The sequence below is a fragment of the Scomber scombrus genome, chromosome 16 (genome assembly GCF_963691925.1).
Source record: "Scomber scombrus chromosome 16, fScoSco1.1, whole genome shotgun sequence".
Lineage (NCBI taxonomy): Eukaryota > Metazoa > Chordata > Actinopteri > Scombriformes > Scombridae > Scomber > Scomber scombrus.
This window is the reverse complement of record NC_084985.1, coordinates 4410894-4433393: the sequence shown is the minus strand read 5'-3', so window position 1 is coordinate 4433393 and position 22500 is coordinate 4410894. Positions and strand designations below refer to the sequence as shown.

General features: G+C 39.8%; 2 protein-coding genes across 2 annotated transcripts in view; one reads left to right on the top strand and one right to left on the bottom strand.

Moving 5' to 3' along the window:
• Nucleotides 1–16469, top strand: part of LOC133996471 (chromodomain-helicase-DNA-binding protein 4-like) — a 48947-nt gene extending 32478 nt beyond the window's left edge. The window contains 21 exon segments of the mRNA XM_062436054.1: nt 989–1120; nt 2044–2161; nt 2528–2652; nt 3491–3737; nt 4568–4746; nt 5652–5829; nt 6791–6805; nt 8448–8537; nt 9276–9367; nt 9484–9617; nt 10043–10187; nt 10570–10729; nt 11345–11451; nt 11534–11807; nt 12737–12790; nt 12897–13172; nt 13840–13948; nt 14086–14218; nt 14661–14856; nt 15736–15911; nt 16044–16469. Of these exon segments, the coding sequence (XP_062292038.1) occupies nt 989–1120; nt 2044–2161; nt 2528–2652; nt 3491–3737; nt 4568–4746; nt 5652–5829; nt 6791–6805; nt 8448–8537; nt 9276–9367; nt 9484–9617; nt 10043–10187; nt 10570–10729; nt 11345–11451; nt 11534–11807; nt 12737–12790; nt 12897–13172; nt 13840–13948; nt 14086–14218; nt 14661–14856; nt 15736–15911; nt 16044–16058 (2955 nt within the window). The 3' untranslated portion in view covers nt 16059–16469.
• LOC133996494 (major histocompatibility complex class I-related gene protein-like) overlaps nt 1–22500 on the bottom strand; it is a 636344-nt gene that overhangs the window by 542077 nt on the left and 71767 nt on the right. The window lies entirely within an intron of this gene.

The window sequence follows — 22500 nt, the reverse complement described above, 5'->3', positions numbered from 1 at the left end:
TAATACAATAATATAGATGGATGGATGGATGGATAGATAGATAGATAGATAGATAGATAGATAGATAGATAGATAGATAGATAGATAGATAGATAGATAGATAGATAGATAGATAGATAGATAGATAGATAGATAGGTGGATGGATGGATGGATGGATGGATGGATGGTTGGATGGATAGATAGATAGATGGATAGGTAGATAGATGGATAGATGGATAGATAGATGGATGGATGGATGGATAGATGGATAGATAGATAGATGGATAGGTAGATAGATGGATAGATGGATAGATGGATAGGTAGATAGATGGATGGATGGATAGATAGATGGATAGGTAGATAGATGGATGGATAGATGGATAGGTAGATGGATGGATAAATGGATAGATAGATAGATAGATGGATGGATAGATGGATGGATGGATGGATAGATGGATAGATGGATGGATGGATGGATGGATGGATGGATGGATAGATGGATGGATGGATGGATAGATGGATAGATAGATAGATGGATGTAAGAAAACTCTGCTGTGATATGATTAAGAGGATGAAACATGTTGCACATTATCCAGTATTGCAGTGCAGCTCTGACTATCTAATGATTTTATTGTTGTAAACCATAAAATTGACTTAAAGTATTATATTTTCCAGCTTTAACTGGAGGGATTAAATAAAGGTTCATTGTCTTTTTAACCTGAGTTTCAACATTAAAGTTTCTTCTTTAAAACACATTTATACAGACAAGCTTTTCCTCTCGAGCTTCAGTCTGCAGTTATTTATTTTATAGCTTTATATTTGGACTCTGAGTGACTTTATGTCTTGTCGCTTGTTGTTTTGCCTTTTTATTCTTCTCATAAAGTTCATTTTAAAGGATAATTTCTTCATTTTTTTGGTTCAATTCTTTACCGAATTATTATTTATTTTTTTTAGATTTTCTCCAAACCTGAATGTTTTGTTTTTTTATTTTGGTAACTCCCACAACAGGAAGCTCCAAAGATGCCCAACGGGATGTACGACGGTCAGTCTCTCACAAAGTCTGCCGGGAAACTGACGTTGCTGCAGAAGATGATGAGGAAGCTGAAGAACGGAGGACACAGAGTGCTTATTTTCTCTCAGGTGAGTCGACTCATAAAAAAAAAAACACTTAACATCTGTAAAATACACATTTAAGCAAAAATCATCCTTATCTATGGCTGTGTAATAGCTCCTTTTCTCTCATGTCCTGCTTATTCTCCTTTTTGTGGTCATTTAGGATCAGATGATTATTGTTTTGGGCTCTGATGCTGTTGAGTTATTCTGGATAAAAGTTTAAAGGGTGAATATAATGTAGTAAAAGTAGTAAGAAAACCTTTTTTCTGTTGGAGAAAGTGAGTCAGAAACACTTGTAAATACTTCTTTGTAGTGTTGTTTGTTAGTTAAATTGAAACCCAAAGTCCTGCATCTTCAGATTTAAACTTGTAATCCCAAAGATTTCAAGATTCCTGATTTATTTTGCAACTCCCTGAACAGTAAAACTCCCTGATAAGTCTTTTTTTTTAGAGGTACAACAGAAAAGCAGCTAGTGAATCTGTTCATAGAGCAACCAAACAAACCTGTGTTGTTGTTTAAAATAAAGAAATCCATCAGAATTAATAAGTAACTATGAGCAATGTCTCACCAAACAGCAAATAAATGAAGTTTAAAGGGAGTTTAATGTGTCGCCTGCTGCTCAGTATGACTCTACTTCCTGTTTCATTCCCCCTGAAAAAGTTAAACATGATGCAAAAGAAGAAACTTCACAATTACAACCAAACAAAGAATTCCTGATGAAATGTTGATCAGTGTGGTTTATTCACAAGTTGAGAGAAGCAGCAGCAGCAGTAGTAAATGTTGGGTTAGCATTAGCGTTAGCATTAGCTTTAAACAGCTTTGATATGATGTAATTAAAGAAGAGAGAAAAACAATGAGGCCCGAAATCTATCAGATAAAATTGAGATCAATCCCATCCATGCCTCCTTTTTAAACTTTTAACTAACTTAGTCTTCTACGTTTTACTTTAGATGACTAAGATGTTGGACCTGCTGGAAGACTTCCTGGAGAACGAAGGCTACAAGTACGAGAGGATTGACGGAGGGATCACAGGAGGGATGAGACAGGAAGCTATCGACCGATTCAACGGTGAGACGGAAGAAACTAAACCTCCACTTTTCTCCTCTTTTAATCTGTTTCTCTCTCTTTCTATTTCTCTTTACTTTTGTTTTATCTTCATTATAATCGGGTCCTTTTATTTTATATAGTATGTTTTAATGTTTCCAATTCTTACTGTTAAATGTTTGTTTTCAAAATCCAAAATATACAAAAAGAAAAGTTTATTATTTGGGGGAAATTTTTTTACTTAGGTGCAAAATGAGAGAACTAATAACATTAAAAGTTAATATAAAGAATAATTAACATCTCATTTTCCTCTCCTGCCTGTTTAATGGTGCAAACTCTATAAATAATAATAATAATGTTTGTATCTTTGTCCTCTCTCTCTCTCTTCAGCTCCGGGCGCTCAGCAGTTCGCCTTCCTGCTGTCGACGAGAGCCGGAGGTTTAGGAATCAACCTCGCCACCGCCGACACCGTCATCATCTACGACTCTGACTGGAATCCACACAACGACATCCAGGTACGAACATCTGTCCTTCCTGGCTTCTTTTCCTTCCATCAATCTTTCCTTCCTTTCTTCCTTCCTTCCATGTATCCTTCCTCTCTTCTTTTACTTCCTTCCTTCCATCTTTCCTTCCTGGCTTCTTTTCCTTCCATCCCTCCTTCCTTTCTTCCTGTCTTTTCCTTCCTCCCTAACCCTCTTTTCCTTCATTCCTTCCTTCCATCGATCCTTCCTGTCTTCTTTTCTTTCCTTCCTTCCTTCTATCTATCCTTCCTGTCTTCTTTTCCTTCCTTCCTTCCCTCCATCTTTCATTCCTCTTCCCATCCCATCATCTTTTCCTTCCTTCCATCAATCTTTCCTTCTTTTCCTTCCTGTCTTCTTTTCCCTCCTTCCCTTCCATCTTTCCTTTAGTTTAAACTCTTCTTTAACTCTTCTTCTTCTTTAACTCTTCCTCCTCTTCTTCTTTAACTCTTCCTCCTCTTCTTCTTTAACTCTTCCTCCTCCTCCTCTTTAACTCTTCCTCCTCTTCTTTAACTCCTCTTCCTCCTCCTCTTCTTTAACTCTTCCTCCTCCTCTTTAACTCTTCCTCCTCTTCTTTAACTCCTCTTCCTCCTCCTCTTCTTTAACTCTTCCTCCTCCTCCTCTTTAACTCTTCCTCCTCTTCTTTAACTCCTCTTCCTCCTCCTCTTCTTTAACTCTTCCTCCTCCTCTTTAACTCTTCCTCCTCTTCTTTAACTCCTCCTCCTCCTCTTCTTTAACTCCTCCTCCTCCTCCTCTTCTTTAACTCCTCCTCCTCCTCTTCTTTAACTCTTCCTCCTCTTCTTTAACTCTTCCTCCTCCTCTTCCTCATCCGCAGGCTTTCAGCAGAGCTCATCGTATCGGTCAGAACAGGAAGGTGATGATCTACCGCTTCGTCACCAAAGCCTCGGTGGAGGAGAGGATCACTCAGGTCGCCAAGAAGAAGATGATGTTGACTCACCTGGTGGTCCGACCCGGTCTCGGCTCAAAGACCGGCTCCATGTCCAAACAGGAACTAGACGACATCCTCAAGTTCGGTACCGAGCAGCTGTTCAAGGACGAGCTGGACATGGAGAGGAAGAAAGGTTTGAAACTTTATTTATTCAAGAGACACACACACAACAGTTTGATCTTATGTGGGCTGGATCATTAAAAAGGAGGGATGGAAGGAAAAGAAGACAAGAAGGAAATAAGGAAGGAAAAGAAGACAAGAAGGAAATAAGGAAGGAAGGAAGGAGAGATTGATCGAAGGAAGGAAAGAAAGAAGGAACCTTTAGAAAAGGGAAAAGGGAGACAGGAAGGAAGGAAGGGAGGATGGAAGGAAAAGAAGACGGGAAGGAAAGAAGGAAGGAAAGATTGATGGAAGGAACCTTTGGAAAAGGGGAAAGAAGGGAGGAAGGAAATGAAGACAGGAAGGAAAGATTGATCGAAGGAAGGAAAGAAAGAAGGAACCTTTGGAAAAGGAGAAAGGGAGACAGGGAGGAAGGAGGAAAGGGAGACAGGAAGGAAAGAAGGAGGGATGGAAGGAAGGAAAAGAAGACAGGAAGGAAAGATTGATGGAAGGAAGGAAAAGTAGACAGGAAGGAAGGAGGAAAGGGAGACAGGAAGGAAAGAAGGAGGGATGGAAGGAAAAGAAGACAGGAAGGAAAGAGGGAAAGATGGACGGAAGGAAAAAGGGAAGGAAGGAAGGAAAAGACAAGAAGGAAAGATTGATGGAAGAAAAGAAGGAACCTTTGGAAAAGAGAGGAAGGAAAGTTGGCCAGACTCGACCCCTCTGCGGGCCGGTTCTGGCCCACTGGCCACATGTTTGACACCCGTTTTATATGATGAAGATGTTGATGATGAAGATGATGATGATGATGATGTTATATATATTTGTATATTAATTATAAGCGATGTTGTTTTTGTTGCTCAGCCGGCGCTCAGTACAAAGAGACAGAAGACAGCAGCGTCATTCACTACGACGACAAAGCCATCGACCGTCTGCTGGACAGGAACCAGGACGCCACCGACGACACGGAGCTGCAGAGCATGAACGAGTACCTGAGCTCCTTCAAGGTGGCGCAGTACGTGGTCAAAGACGAGGAGGAGGAGGTGAGGAAGAGGAGGAGGAGGAGGAGGAGGAGGGGGGGTCATAGAGGAAATCTGACTTGTGTAATTTTGTTCTTTCATGTAAAAAAAAAAAAAAAGTGTTTTAATACCACTTTCTTAATAATAATAATAATATATTTTAGTTATACAGAGCTTTTAACAATAGTCAGAGACCAAACAGAATAAACACAAGAAATAAAAGCAATGCAGAGAAAAGAAGAAACAAAAATAGAAAAATGAAGTAAAAGAAAAAACCAAAACAATCAAACTTAAAAGCAGATTTGAAAAAATTAGTCTTATGAAAAAATGCATTCAAAAGTTATATATCAGAATATTTGCACAGGCTTTTTGTGTTTTTTTTTTTTTTTTTAACTTTATTGATGAAATAATGTTGCAAACAAGCATTAACACAAAGACAATAATAGACAGATTGCTCAATTTTTATAACTTAAGAGCTGTGATGTGTATTCGATGCATTTGATTTAAAAAAAATCATCACTAATCGATCAGTAACGGTAGATTAAAGCTATAAATAAATAGTATTGAAAACCTGCAAAAGCACAAATGTATTAAAATGGAAGCAAAAAGATATCTTAAGTTGCAGTTAAAGCTCTGCAGTTTCTTCTTGCATCCTTTTTCTACGACTATGGTGCAAACTTTTTATGCATTTTTAACTGAGTGGAAAAGTGAAGTTTTTATATCACAGATTTTAAATAAAGTTATTCAAATGTGAGACTCATGTAGGCGAGTTTAGTGCAGCTGTAACTCTGCAGAGGCCTCATTTAATATATCTGTCAAAAATCGTAGGTTTGGTGAAGTAAAGCTAAAACATGAGTGATAGTGTTTAGTGTTTTATAAGATCTATAGATAAAAGGAAGTACGTAACTTATCCTTTGTGCCGCCTGCAGGAGGAGGAGGTGCAACGAGAGATCATCAAGCAGGAGGAGAGCGTGGATCCGGACTACTGGGAGAAGCTCCTGCGTCACCACTACGAGCAGCAGCAGGAAGATCTGGCCCGAAACCTCGGCAAAGGCAAACGTATCCGAAAACAGGTCAACTACAACGACGGGTCACAAGAGGACAGAGGTGAGGAGGAGGAGGAGGAAGAGGAGGAGAGGAGGAGGAGGCGTTCATTATTATCACTATTTAAGATGTTTAGTCTTGTTTCAACTGAAATTTTAGGAATAAATAGTAGAAATAAATGTCATGTAGTGATTATCTGTCTTTAACGAAGTAATAATTAACTTTAATATCAGTGCAAATACAAAATAGTCACATTTTAACACTTTCATCTGTAAGCTAAAACCTAAAAAACATAAGCAGTTTGTAACAGATTACTTAAACAAAACTTTATTCATTTCACACAATTACAATTTAAAAAAACTTTATTTCAAACATCACCTTAAATATTTGGGATTTTTAGATTTAGATTATTTACATTTCAAGCCTTTTTTCAGCTGCAATTTTATTAATATATATAGTAGAAAATAAATAATAAATGTCAGGTAAGTGATTATGTATCAATAACAACACATTTAGACTATTAAGTAATAATTCACATTTAACATCAGTGCAAATACAAAACCTAAGTTTAAGTAAAATACTCACATCTGACTTTTAGAAAATTTAACATTTTTATTTATAAGGAAAAACTTACATAAACAAAACATAAACAGCTCTTCACAAACTCTTTATTTTCACAGAATTAGTCATTTTAATAAATATTTAAATATTTTGTGGTTAATTTATTTAGTTTGAACATGAGAATAAAAATGGATAAAGAAGATATGACCATAAAATCATGTTACTGTGTTTTCGCTGCTTTCCTTTGATGTTTGTTATTGTGCCGTAGTTGCTTTTAGGAGTCACAGTTAGTCGACTCTTAGTTTTTAGTTTTTTTTAGTCGTAGTTGAGTTAGAGTAGAGTAGATAAAAAACACCACGTCCATTATAATTACCTGAAGCTGCTGCACACTGATCACATAAGCTGCTCATCTCTGTTTTTTTACACCACTCTGTTTTTTGTTTTTTTTTTCTCCTACATGCAGCTAAAAAGAAAGCAGGTAAAAACTACTCAGACCCATGTTTAAAACAGAGAAAAGATAAGTACAATCTGCCTTTAAAAATGATCCAAATAAATATATATCATCATTGTACCAGAAAGTAATGCAACACATCAGTACAATCTTTCCTGAAGTTTTTTCTTTTTTTCTTTTTCATTGCACCTTAAATTTAAATCAGTTTTTTATGTGAGATCTTGTAGTTAAAACAATCCAGTTAACCCTTTGTAGGTCACACCAAGAAAGTGCTATTTTTAAAACATAATTGTTTTGCTTTTCCTTCCTTTTTGAGGCCATGACAACATAAAACATGGATTTGTATCTCTCATCGACGTTAAAGTTGATGTTTCACAGACTTCCACAGACTTAACTTGTTAAAAACTTTATTTAAAACATGTTAGAGACTCATTATGTTCATGTACAAGATGAGAAAATGAAAACTGTATCAAGTAGAAAGAACAACCTGTATCCATAGCAACCATAGAAAAATCTGTATCCATAGCAACCATAGAACAACCTGTATCTATAGCAACCATGGAACAACCTGTATCTATAGCAACCATAGAACAACCTGTATCTATAGCTACCATGGAACAACCTGTCTATAGCAACCATAGAACAACCTGTATCTATAGCAACCATGGAACAACCTGTATCTATAGCAACCATAGAACAACCTGTATCTATAGCTACCATGGAACAACCTGTAACTATAGCAACCATGGAACAACCTGTGTCTATAGCAACCATAGAACAACCTGTATCTATAGCAACCATGGAACAACCTGTATCTATAGCAACCATGGAACAACCTGTATCTATAGCAACCATGGAACAACCTGTATCTATAGCAACCATGGAACAACCTGTATCTATAGCAACCATAGAACAACCTGTATCTATAGCAACCATGGAACAACCTGTATCTATAGCAACCATGGAACAACCTGTATCTATAACAGCCATGGAACAACCTGTATCTATAGCAACCATGGAACAACCTGTATCTATAGCAACCATAGAACAATCTGTATCCATAGCAACCATGGAACAAGCTGTATCTGTTGATCAGACCTACAAAGGGTTAATAATTCAGCACCTGCTTTTTTTCTCCAAACGCTTCATAATCAAAACTTTGTCTTTTTGCAACTTTAACTCCGCAACACTCGATCAGCTTGTTAACATTAACATTAACATGTGATATTAACAGAATCACCATAAGAAGTATAAATGAACAGTACACATGTTAGACAGCTCTTATTATTATTGTTAGTTTAAGTGGCAAATGCTTTCCAAACTCTCCTACTTGATATCTCCTGATAAAAACACAGCTTACACACAATCACATGCAACAAAGACACAGCTGGTGTTTAGCAGATAATATAAAAATAAAAAGCTCTGCATGTATTTCAGGATTAATCAATCAATCAGTCATCAATCAATCAATCAACAGGCTGATGTGTTTGTGTGAAAGAGGATGATTTATGACTTTAATGTGTTTTTATAAACAGCTGCATAAGTTTAATTAGTTTCTGTTGGTTTGGAGCCAAATTAAATGAGTGAATTTATGACACCTGCAGACGAGTTAAATAATGTAATTAATAATCTTTCCTTCCCCGCCCTTTTTTTTCTTTGTATCTCACAGCTGATTGGCAGGACGACCAGTCCGACGGCCAATCGGATTACTCTGTGGCGTCTGAGGAAGGAGACGAAGACTTTGACGAGCGAACAGAAGGTAAAACATGTTTATATCATCTATACAATCATAGTGTGATTTACAAACATCCACAATGTACCGACAGACTTTTAAAATGTTATATTGTCATGAAAAGATATTTAAGGAGATATAAAGTTTAAATTAAAGGTTTTTTGTTTGGTTTCAGAGTAGAATTACTGTCAGCTTTTATAAAGTAAACTTATGTGATTTATAAATGAGTTTGTAGTGTTTTTGTTTTATTAAACTTGTTGATATTGGACTTCTAACTTTGCATTTGAATGTATAATATAATAAGGACACAATTATTCATATAGCAAAACAAAAGTGCTTCACATTAAAAACACTTAATAAACATGATTGTAACAGAATTGACAAAATAGAAAGTAGAATAAAGTTCACAAAACAGACAAAATATCTACAAATAGATTTTTAGAAAACTACAAACAACAGATAAAAAGAAACTCAAGGGACTATAAGTGAGTTTTTATAATCTGATATTTGCAGATAAACTACTCCAAAGTTTAAGGGCTTTAAGTTTAAATACATCTGTGCATATTAAAGATGTGCTGAGGAAAGGTGTGTTAAATGCTTCAGTAAAAACCACCTAATAATAAATAAATGATGAGGTCACATGTTGTGTAGAAGCTGCAGGACGGAGGCATCGTAACTCTGAACTGAATCATGTTAATCAAAATAAAAATCTATCATCTGTTTAATCTCCACGTCTGTTTCTTTCTGTTTCTTTCTCCTCTGCAGCGAACTCCCGCAGGCCGAACAGGAAGGGCCTGAGGAACGACAAAGACAAGCCGCTACCCCCCCTGCTGGCCAGGGTGGGAGGCAACATCGAGGTGAGCAGCTCGGCCTCTCCTCCTGCAACGTTCGGCATCTCCGTGTTTTTAAAAAGCTGCTTCTTTTCTCAGCATGTTTTTAAAGTCTTAATGTTTGACCCTCCGCTGCCTCCCAGGTGTTGGGTTTCAACTCTCGGCAGAGGAAGGCCTTCCTGAACGCCGTGATGCGTTATGGGATGCCTCCCCAGGATGCCTTCACCACCCAGTGGCTGGTCCGAGACCTGCGAGGGAAATCTGAGAAGGAGTTCAAGTAAGAAAAATCAACCTTCAGACTTAAAAATAGAAGAAAAACAAAAAAAAAACAATCTTCAGACTCAGAAATAGAGGATTTTAGGGTGTCAGCAGGTCTCTAAAAGCCTTTAAAAAAAGTCATTTAATTGCTTTCAATCATTTTATTTTATTCTTTCATTACCTGTAAGTCTGTTTAAATCATGTTTTCTTTATTTTATTTATTGAACTACTGAAAAACAACCAAAAATCAACCCTCAGACTTATAAATAGAACTTTTCAGGGTGTCGTCAGGTCTTTAAAAGCCTTAAAAAATGTAGGAAAACTCCTTTCATTAGCTGTAAGTCTGTTTAATTCATATTTAATCCTTTTATTTTATGTATTGAACGACTAAAAAAGGAAAAATACTGATATTACATGAATTAAACCTCTTCTTTCACCTTTCAGGGCGTACGTGTCTCTGTTCATGCGTCATCTCTGTGAGCCCGGAGCCGACGGCGCCGAGACCTTCGCCGACGGCGTTCCCAGGGAAGGGTTGTCACGGCAACACGTACTAACCCGCATCGGCGTCATGTCGCTTATACGCAAGAAGGTAACGGGACATATTTTGACTTTTATTATTATGTGTGTGTGAGAAGAAAAGAGCGACAAATTAGCTGAGTTAAATTCTTAAAAGAAGCTTTCACAAGAGTCTAAGTCTGTAATTAGAGGTTTAATCTTTAAGACCATTAGGTTTAATAATCAATTAATAATTTAAAGCTTTAAAAGTGTCAAACATTCATTGGTTCCAGCTGCTCAAATGTGATAATTTGCTGCTTTTCTCTGTTTTATATCGTCTCAGGATGTCATGAAAAACTAGATTTATCTCAAATGAAAGTAACAAAATTCTACTGCTGTAAAGAAAATGTCAAAAAAAAAGCTTTGACCCTTTTTTTTAATGTAATATATTGATTTTAATTGTTCGTGTGTTGCAGGTTCAGGAGTTCGAGCACGTGAACGGTCAGTGGTCGATGCCTTGGATGGCCGAGCTGGAGGAGAACAAACGAGCCGCCGCCGCCGCTCAGCCCGAGTCTCCGGGTAAAACCCCGTCCACTGGAACCCCGGCAGACACACAGCCTAACACCCCCGCACCAGGTAACCCCCCCACTACAGGTAAAACACACTCACACTCACACGTACACACACACAGAACTACACTCTCACTCTCACACACACATACACACATACACACACAGAACTACACACACTCACGCACACTCTCTCACACACACACACAGGACTACACTTTCACATACACACAGAGCTACACACACACTCTCACACACGCACACTCACACACAAACAAACACTCACTCTCACACACTCTCTCACATACACACACACACACTCACTCTCACACACACTCACTCACTCTCACACACACTCACTCACTCTCACACACGCACACACTCACTTTCACACTCACTCACTCACTCACTCACTCTCACACACACTCACTCACTCTCACACACACTCACTCACTCTCATACACACACACACACACACACACACACACACACACACACACACACACACACACACACACACACTCAGATACACACTCTCACACACACACTACTCAGCCTACAGATCATTACAGTAACTCTCTTGGCTGAACATAAACGATCCTCTCTGGTTAAAATATCCTGCATGAGCTCATAAAGTTAACATTAAAAACTAAAATCATTTATTTTGTTTTGTTTTCTGTAGTCGACGACTCCACGAAGACCGAGGATGCGGAGAAGGAGGTGAAGAAAGAAGGAGACGCAGAAAAGAACGGCAAAGACTCCACGAAGACCAGCAGCAGCAGCAGCGAGGTGAATACACGATGCATTCAAATGCCTCAAATCAGAGTGGGATATTTCAGTTCTTTTGTGTAACGAATCCGTCTCCCGTCAGGTGATCGCGATCCCAGACGACGACGAGAAGAGTCCGCCGGCCGAACCGCAACCACAGCAACCAGAGGAGAAGAAGAACGGAGAGGAGCCGATGGAGACGGACAAACCCAGCAACGGAGAGGCAGCGGAGAGTACGAAGGAGAAGGAGGGAGGAGAAAAGGAGGAGGGAGAGGGCGAGAAGAAGAGTGCAGCAGAGGGAGGAGAGGAGACGAAGTCACCCACTGAGGCAAAGACAGAGGGGTCAGAGGTCAAACCTGAAGACTCTGAAGTCAAAGGTACGAATATTAAACTGGTAGAGACGATAAAACTGTTGTTATTGAACCATTTTTAATCTGTTCTGGTTCGTTTTCTCATGTTTTTTCATGATTTATTTATATTTTTAGTTTGGTTTGAATTCAAATTGGCAACACAAAATTAACGTCACTTATATTTAAGCTGCAGAGATTAATTTTGCACCAGTGTTGTTGCATTACGATGAATCACAAACCTGCCATTTAAACGTTAATACATTTTTTTAGAAGTCTTAATTGTTGCTGGTAGTGTTTTAGTTTCACGTGTTGCTGATTTAAACTCAACAAAGGTGCAATTTGACACATAATTTCATCCAGATTACAGATATTTCAGATCATATAGAGTCTGGTCTGTTCATTATCACATTTCCATGTAGTTTTGGATTAATTTGATCCACAGATAATGAATATCTTCTGGTTTATTTTGGCTGTTTTTTCCTAAATAGAAAATGACTCAAAGCAATGAATTAACTATTGGTGATTAATTTAATAGTTGACAGCTAATTGATTAATTGACTAATCGTTAAAGCTCTTGTTCACTCAGTAACTTTCCACATTATTTAAAGATGATCTCAACATGTTTTTAGGGCATTAAATCATCTGTTTATAATAATAATAAACTTTAGATGTCAGACTGTCAACATGTTAGATCTCTACTAAAATCTGTGAACATGATTGGCTCAAAACCAGCTGTGATGTCATAAATCCTGCAGGGAAACATCCAGAAAAGAAGAGAAATTAACTGAACTGAAGGAAGAAAAAGACAAACATTAAACCCGTCCTTTTGATGCTAAAGGATGCTTTGTTTGTGTCGTCTGAACTCAACCTTTAACTCTAATCTGTGGATCCGCTCAGTTTTATAACCTGGTTTCTCTGTTGATGTTAATATTCTTTCTTCTTTGTTGGTTTTGCAGCAGAAGAAAAGACAGAAAAGATGGACACCACACCTCCTGCAGACGAAAAGAAAGGTACGCAACTTCTTTTATTTTTTCACTTTGAATCACTCGATAGAATAACTTCAGTCTTTGAGGAGATCAGTCGTTAACGGTAGCTCCTCTCTTTCTCTCGCTGCAGATCTGAAGGAGGAGAAGGAGGCGGTGAAGCCGGAGGAGGCGACCAAACTGCAGAATGGAGACAGCAGCAAAGAGGGAAGCAAGGAGGGAAGTAAAGAAGGAAGCAAAGAGGGAAGCAAAGAAGGAAGCAAGGAGGGAAGCAAAGAGGGCACGGCCTCGGCCACCGCCACAGCTGTTGCCACCACCGCCACCACGGCAACAGCAGGAGGAGCCAGCGAGGAGAAGAAGAAGGCCAAGACCCGCTTCATGTTTAACATCGCTGACGGAGGATTCACAGGTAGAGAGACACACGGAGAAACACACACACACACACGGAGAAACACACACACACACACACACAGAAACATACACACAGATAGAGAAACGTACACACACACACACACGCAGAAATGCAGAAACACACAGACATGCAGAAACACACATGCAGAAACACACACACACACATGCAGAAACACACACACACATGCAGAAACACACACACACATGCAGAAACACACACACACATGCAGAAACACACACAGACACACATGCAAACACACATGCAGAAACACACACATGCAGAAACACAGACACACATGCAGAAACACAGACACACATGCAGAAACACACACAGACACACATGCAAACACACATGCAGAAACACACACACACATGCAGAAACACAGACACACATGCAGAAACACACACAGACACACATGCAAACACACATGCAGAAACACACACACATGCAGAAACACACACATGCAGAAACACACACACATGCAGAAACACACACATGCAGAAACACACACACAGACACATGCAAACACACATGCAGAAACACACACACGCAGAAATGCAGAAACACACACAGAAATACATGCAAACACACAAACATCTGAAGCTGTTTTTAACTTCTTTAATAACATCTCTCTCTCTTTCTCTTCTTTCTTTCTCTCCGTCAGAGCTTCACTCTTTGTGGCAGAACGAGGAGCGCGCTGCCACGGTTACCAAGAAAACCAATGAGATCTGGCACCGTCGCCATGACTACTGGCTGCTGGCCGGCATCATACAGTATCCTTTTCCCACTTTGTGACGGAATGATTGTTGTTTTATCTGGTGACCTTTTGACCCCCTGCTGGTTGAATGAATGAATGAATGAATGAATAAAAGTGAAGCTGCTGTTTTTCCATAACCGCCACTTCCTGTAGACACGGTTACGCTCGCTGGCAGGACATCCAGAACGACGTGAAGTTCGCCATCCTCAACGAGCCTTTCAAAGGAGAGATGAACCGAGGGAACTTCCTGGAAATCAAGAACAAGTTCCTCGCCAGAAGGTTCAAGGTGAGAAAGAGAAAGAAAGAAAGAAAGAGCTGAATATTAGTTTTAATTGTTTGTTTTATGTTTCATAAGTTTTAAACTTGTTGCAGGATTTCATCATTTTTTAATTTATCATTAAAATTTTGGTGAAAACGTAGATTTAAAAATGTTAATCTGCGGCACAGAAACACTGACTCCTCCTCCTCTCGCCTCTTCCTCTTCTCTCTCCTCCTCCTCCTCCTCTCTTCCTCCTCCTCTCTCTTCCTCTCTCTCCTCCTCTCTCTTTCTCTCTCGCTCCTTTCTCTCTCTCTCTCCCTTCCTTCTCCCTCTCCTCCTCCTCTCACTCTCCTCTCCTCCTCTCTCCCTCCTCCTTCTCTAACTCCTCCTCCTCCTCTCTTCCTCCTCCTCCTCCTCTTCTCTCTCCTCCTCCTCCTCTCTCTCCTCCTCCTCCTCTCTCCTCCTCCAGCTGTTGGAGCAGGCGCTGGTGATCGAGGAGCAGCTGCGTCGCGCCGCCTACCTCAACATGTCGGAGGACCCCTCCCACCCTTCCATGGCCCTCAACACCCGCTTCAGTGAGGTGGAGTGTCTGGCTGAGTCCCACCAGCACCTCAGCAAGGAGTCCATGTCCGGGAACAAGCCGGCCAACGCCGTCCTGCACAAAGGTGAGACGCAGGGACCGGTTATACATGACGTTATAATAGAGCTCATCAATTTTAGATTAAAAGACAGTAAGATTGAAGGTTTCCTCTTTATGTTTTAATGACCATCAGGCTGTAAAATTACTAGAACTATTCTTATGATCAATTAATCATTTCAAGTCAAAGTTTTTTGTCTTGAAGAAATACTAAAACTCACTGCTCCCATTGTTCTATCTTATTCTACTATGACAGTAAAAACCCATAAAACACTTAAAACCCATAATAAACGTATTTATTTATTACCATGAGTGCTGCTGCTGCAAGAAAACATTAAATAACTGAACATGTTTATTACAAAGATGACCTAAGTTTAAATAAATTACAGTGGAAGTATTTATCCTTCGTGTCGTCCTCCCGGGTCAAATTGACCCCGTCTGTTTTGACTGTTCCTTCCTTCCTTCCGTGTGTCCTTCCTCCCTCCTTCCTTCTCTCTTTCTTTCCTTCCTCTCTTTCCTCCCTTCCTTCTTTCCTTCCTCCATCCCCCTTTCTTCCTCCCTCCCTCCTTCTCTTTCCTCCCTCACCTTCCTCCCTTCCTCTTTTCCTTTCTCCCTCCTTTCCTTCCTTCTTTCCTTCCTCCCTTCCTTCCTTCCTCCCTTCCTCCTCCCTTCCTTCCTTCTCCCTGCCTTCCTTCCGCCCTCCTTTCCTTCCTTCTCCCTCCCTTCCTTCCTTCCTCCCTCCTTTCCTTCCTTCTTCCTCCCTTCCTTCCTTGACTCGAGAACAACAGGAGGGTTAAGTTCACTATAAAGTTCTCAAAGTAACAAAAAATGAACCTTTAAACTTACTATAAATCAGTTTTAATGACTTTAAACTTTCAGTGAATAATCTGTTTCTTTTTCCTCTCAGTGCTGAAGCAGCTGGAGGAGCTGCTGAGTGACATGAAGGCAGATGTCACCCGCCTCCCGGCAACCATTGCCCGGATACCGCCGGTTGCCGTGCGACTCCAGATGTCCGAGAGGAACATCCTGAGCCGGCTGGCGAGCCGAGGACCCGAGACACAGACACAGGCACAGACACAACAGGTGCGAGATTTTACACATTAAAGAAAAAAAAACACAATAAATCAATAAAATAATCTGATTATTGATTTTTAGATTTTAATACGTGTAAAAATTCACTCAATTTTTTGTTTTTTGGGTTTTTTTCCTCGTCAGATGTCGCAGCAGTAGACTGAAACTCGGCTCTTTTACCTCGAAAACCAACCCCCCTGCCTCACCTCGACATTCCTGATTGGTGCACAGCAGACCGACGGACAGCGCACCCAAGCTTGAAGCCACGCCCAGTTCACTTTTTTTCTCCCGCCCCCCCTCGCCTCCAAAAAAACACCCCTCAAAAAACAGACTTTAAAGAGTTTTCTGGAGGGTTAAAACCCTTCCTCCTCCTCCCCCCCCCCTCCCCTCCCCAAGTTTGAGGCTGTGGACAGAAAAGCTATTTTATTTTTTTTTCCTCCTTTTTTTTCAATTTCTGTATTAATATTATTGATATAATGTTATTATGATGGTTTTTTTGGGACCTAAATAAAAAAATGTAATAAAGAAATTTTGTTCATTCGGTTGATTCAAGTGAAAAGAAAAATCACATCTGACAAAAAAGATGAATTTAAAAATTCAGATTAACAGTAGTTTTCTTAACCCTCCTGTTGTCCTCGAGTCAAGGAAGGAAGGGAGGAAAGGAGGGAGTAAGGAAGGGAGGGAGTAAGGAAAGGAGGGAGGGAGGAAGGAATGGAGGGAGGAAAGAAAGAAGGAGGGAGGGAGGAAGGACAGAAGGAAGGAAGGGGGAAGGACGGTAACAAAAAGACTTTGGTACTAAAAACAATGTTGAAACAGAAGATGAAGATTTGACTCATTCTTTTTCACTCTTCTTCCTTTCTATCTTTCTTTTTCCCTTTTTTCTCTTCTTTCTTTCCCTTTTTCTCTCTTCTTTCTTTCTTCATCTTTCTCCTCCTTTTTCTTTCCTCCTTTTTCTCTATTTCTTTCTTCATCTTTCTCCTCCGTTTTCTTTCTTTCTTTTGGACTACTGAAGCTTCATATCAACTTTTAAATCCATGTTTCCACAGAAGGAGGACTGTGGATTTAGTCCTCCATCACTTCCATTGTAAACATTATGAAGGATCTTCTAATGGTCAGTATGAACAGGAGGAATCATTACAGAGAGAAAAAACTGGTTTAATGTTCATTTGAGCTGCTGACTGATGATTGAATGAACACATTTTGAGGTTTTACTCTAAATCTAAAGCAGTGGTCAGATTATCTGTAGGTCTTAAAGTCTTAAAGCATTGATTTAAAATGTAAAAATCAATCATTTTTATGCATTTATCCATTTTCTGCAGCTTACCCAGGGCACATTTATGTAATTATACTATTTAGTTATTGTTATATAAGCATGGAAAGTGCTGAAAACTTTTAAAGGTAGGTGTTAAATGTGTTAAATTGCTTTTTATGTAGTATTGACATGGTTTTTTAAAGTATTGAATGGTCATTTTAAAGATTTCTAATGAGGTGATTGAACTAAACCATCTCAGACTCTCATTATTCCAAACTGGAGGATTTTTTGCAAATATTTTAGGTCCGATCGAGACAAAATATTGTTTAAAAATCTTTATCTAATAGAAGCATTCTATAAAAATGTGTAAATCAGAGCACAAACACTTTATTTTCTGATGCAAACATGAATTTATTTGAAATCCTACACCACAATCAATCAGAACAACCTGTTATCTGTCAAAATGGAAAGTTCCTTAAAACCTTTAAATACATGATCCTCAACCTCACATTTAGTCTTAAATCTCTAAAATCATTTTGTTATTATCTGTAATATATCTACAGTCCACTGAGGGACACACACACATACACAGAAAATATCATTTATACAGAGGAATTACATTCAAGCAAAGAGACATTCAAACACGGCAGGAGGACAGAGAAAATAAAGAGTTGGTTCACGAGACGATAACTGTAATAACTCTCAATAATTACAGCTGCAATAAGTCAAAGAAAGGAGGCTCGACAGACACAAAGAGAGAAAAGAAAATATATCTAAATTGTTCCTGTGGTATTGCTCCAATACAACAGTTGCAGTTCCGCTATTTGACCGCTAGGGGGCAGCAGCGTTCTTTAAGAATACACTGTACAAGTAGAGGGTGAATATGGGTAGAAAGGGACACTTTCTGTCTCATTTTTAAATATGATTTAAAAATCTTACCCCCTCATGTGATACTATTCTAAATAGCTTAAGATCTTTACTTTCCTATACAGAAGAAAAAAACCCAAAAGGTGACGTTTGGTACACAGGAGAACATATAACAGAGCCAAAATGAAATTAATTTAAAGAAGGAAAATACTTTTATTGATCATTTAAAGTTTAAACTGTCCTGATGCAGTAAACCCCCACCCGCCCGGCACTCCCAGGTAGATACAAACAAACAAACAAATTATACTCAGTTGGTATTTGACTCAGGAAACCGGCCTGGAGAGGCGGAGCAGAGGCAAAGAGAGAGGAGGCACTGGAGCACATCGAAGAGACCATGCATGGAGGTTTGTTTCTGAGGAAGGCATCGGTGAGGAAGAAGAGGAAGAAGAGGAGGAGGATGAAGAGCGTTGAGGAGGAGGAGAGGCTGGGTTTTTGGCTCGGAGTCTGTCCATCCCTGAAGACCAGCTCAGTAGAAGAAATACACTGAGGAGAGAGAAGAGAGAGTTTAGATGATCTCAAAGCACTTTTTTATGATGCATTTCATACATTCAGTGATAACGGCTTTAGAGAACACGGTTTAACTTCATGCCTGCTCCTGATTGGCCTGCTGGCTCATCGTGATACATTTACAGATGTGGCTGAACAGAGGCAGAGGGTTTTCTGGGAGGTTTCTGAGGGTTTTTGACCATCCAACAAGCTCTGAACCTCCTGAAACCTTTTGTTTGGTATGCATTTTTAATTTCTTCTAGATATTTGGGATTAGTGGGACCTGATAGGTACAAACACTACGTATCATCTTTGAACAGGAAGTAGATTTTGAATATAATGTCCTAATATAAGGACAATGAGTTTATTTTACTGTATAACAATTAATTCACCAGTGTATCCCTTCCTTCCTTCCGTCTGTCCTTCCTCCCTCCTTCTCTCTTTCTTTCCTTCCTCTCTCTTTCCTCCCTTCCTTCTGTCCTTCCTTCCTCCTTCCCTCCTTCTCTCTTTCTTTCCTCCCCCCTACCTTCCTCCCTTCCGTCCCTCCTTCTCTCTTTCTTTCCTTCCTCTCTCTTTCCTCCCTTCCTTCTTTCCTTCCCTCCTTCCTTTCTTCCTTCCGTCCTTTCCTTCCTCCCTTCCTCCCTCCCTCCTTCCCTCCCTCCCTCCCTCCCTCCCTCCTTTTCTCTTTCTTTCCTCCCCCCTACCTTCCTCCCTTCCTTCTTTCCTCTGTCCTTTCTTCCTTTCCTTCCTCCCTTCCTTCTTTCCTTTCCTCCCTTCCTTCCTTCCTTCCTTCTTCCCTCCTTTTTCCTTCTTCCCTTCTTCCTTCCTCCCTTCCTTCCTTCCTTCCTCCCTCCCTCCTTTCCTTCCTCCCTTCCTTCCTTCCTTCCTTCCCTCCTTTCCTTCCTTCTTCCTCCCTTCTCTTCCTTCCTTCCCTCCTTTCCTTCCTTCTTCCTCCCTTCCTTCCTTGACTCGAGGACAACAGGAGGTTAAATTTGTACTTCATATCCAACTACAAACATTATTAAGCATAAATAAACAAGTTTCAACCATAACATTTGATAAGGTTTTGTACCTGGTCCACTTCTATCTGGGGATCAGCTGTTGATTGACTCAACCAAGATGCCTACTATCTGGTTTTTTACACTGATTGATGTAATGTGCCTTTTTCTGCCACTAGGTGGCACAAAAAAGCCTGTACGACCGAGGACAACAGGTCAAAGTTCAGCAGAATGAAGTATAAGCTCCATCAAACCCTAAATGTAATGTCTCTATATGAGGACGCAGGGTTGCAGGAGGTTAAAGTGATACCAACACCAACTGAGTACTTCATTCATACCCATCATGTGAAAAGAAGCATTAAATTGTATAAAATGCCACCACTCCTCCACATCTAAATGATTAGATTTTTACACAAATGCATGTTGAAAGTCTTCAAATTATTAATTATAAATTATCCAAGAACGCTTGTGTTGAGTGGCTGTGAGTAAGTCCATACAAATAGTCATATTTTCTAGCTCTGGGTGCGTTTGACGGGAAACGTTTCCATACTACTTAACATTGATTTATTTCGGTCGATACCTTAAAAGGTAACGAGTACCGATACCCAGCCCTAAGAAGTGATAGAAAAGAAACAACTGAAAGGCTGTGTTACTACTGTGGTCGTAATTTATGTTTAAATGTTCTTTTTTTTTGTTAAAATATTTTCAGTTAATGTGTGTAGACAGGAGGTGATTGGTGGATCGATTTCCAGCCTGGTGGATGATTGGCTACCTCACCAGGAAGTCTGCTACGCTACGAATACTTCCAAGATGGCGTCGGCCAGGTATGGAGGTAAGTGATTGTCATTATTGGGTTTCTTTTGTTTCTGAGAGGTTAAATATAGTTTACCTCCCAATTAGACTTGTTGTTTTGGCCTTTATCCACCCTGAAGATAAACATTTTTTTTTATATATTAAGTCTTTGTGGCTGTCAGGGACTTGGGGAAGATGGGGCCTTGTTTCATGTTGTGTCTCAGACAAACCTAGACTGGACTTAACAGCCTGTCTGGTCGAAATAACGAACAAACAAATGACAAAAAAGACAACAACAACAAAATCCTCGATCAACTATAGCACAAAAACCCACTTAACCCTCCTGTTGTCCTCGAGTCAAGGAGAAGGAAGGAAGGGAGGAAGGGAGGGAGGAAGGAAGGAAAGGAGGGAGGAAGGAAGGAAGGAAGGAAGGAAGGAAGGAAGGAAGGAAGGAAGGAAGGAAGGAAGGAAGGAAGGAAGGAATAAGGAAAGGAGGGAGGGAGGGAGGGAAGGAGGGAGGAAGGGAGCAAGGGAGGAAGGAAGAAGGAAGGAAAGGAGGGCGGGAGGGACGGAGGAAGGAAGGAAGGAAGGAAGGAGGGAATGAAAGAAGGAGGGAGGGAGGAAGGAAGGACAGAAGGAAGGAAAGAAGGAACAGTCAAAACAGGCGGGGTCAATTTGACCCGGGAGGACGACAGGAAGGTTAAACCTGATCACAGTAACAAATTATGCCTGTAAAAGTTCCTAAAATGTTTTTGAAGACAGTTTGATACTCACAGAAGACGACTCCGACACATATGATACCTATGATCGACATCATGATCATCATCTGGAAGAAACACAAAAATGAGAAAAAGTCATGACAAAAAAATCACATTAAGATTAAAGATGAACTGACGAGGAGGAATTTAGTTTATAATCCCTTAAGAAGATTCTCATATTTGTGCTTTCAGAGTGTTTTTAACCCTCCTCATGTCCTCGAGTCAAGGAAGGAAGGAGGGAAGAAGGAAGGAAGGGAGGGAAGAAGGAAGGAGGGAAAGAAGGAAGGAGGGAGGGAGGGAGGAAGGAAGGAAAAAGGAAGGAAAGGAAAGGAGGAAGGGAGGAAGGAAAGGAAGGAAGGAAGGACAGAGGAAAGAAGGAAGGAAGGAAGGTAGGAGGGAGGGAGGAAAAGATGAAGGTAGGAAGGAAGGGAAAGAATAACAGAGGAAAGAAGGAAGGAGGGAAGGAAGGACAGAAGGATGGTAGAAAGGGATGGGGGAAGGAAAGAAGGAAGGGAGCAAAGAAAGGAAGGAAGGAAGAAGGGAAGGAAATAAAGGAGGGAGGAAGGACAGACGGAAGGAAGGAAGGAAGGAAGGAAAGAAGGAACAGTTAAAACAGACGGGGTCATTTGACCCGGGAGGACGACACAAAGGTTAATGGAAGATAATATTTCACTCTCAGGGTCGTTTAGCAGCTAAATGAAGTTTAGTTCATATGTAATCTGTTTATAATTTTGTATATATTGTGCTTATAGTTTACATTTTCATAGTATTTAATTCTCTAATGTGTTTAGTTATTGATCTTTATCTATAAATAGCGACCAGAAGGGAGCAAAAAGTAAGAATACATTATAATAATACAATAATAGTGATTTATACAATAAAGATTTGATTTCTAGTTAAGGGACAGGTAAAATAAAATAATACCAAAGATAATGTTACAGCCAAAGTGATGAATTTTTAAATATATTTCTTCACCAAAGACAGAAAATAAATAAGTGTAAATGTGAGTTTATTAACCAACACATGAAAATTCAAATGATGCAAATCAGCTTTTATCACATTTTAACATCACGAGAGAAAAAACCAGGCTGACGTGTTACATACTTTACAATGTTTGCAAGGTTGCACAACCTGTGTGTGTGTGTGTGTGTGTGTGTGTGTGTGTGTGTGTGTGTGTGTGTGTGTGTGTGTGTGTGTGTGTGTGTGTGTGTGTGTGTGTGTGTGTGTGTGTGTGTGTGTGTGTGTGTGTGTGTGTGGATCTAAATACTCCATCAATAAATCCACATGATGACATGAGGCTGACAGACAGGAAATCACATCACCTCTGACGGGGGGAGGGCGAGAGAGATTAACAGGAACAAGGAGCATGTGTGTGTGTGTGTGTGTGT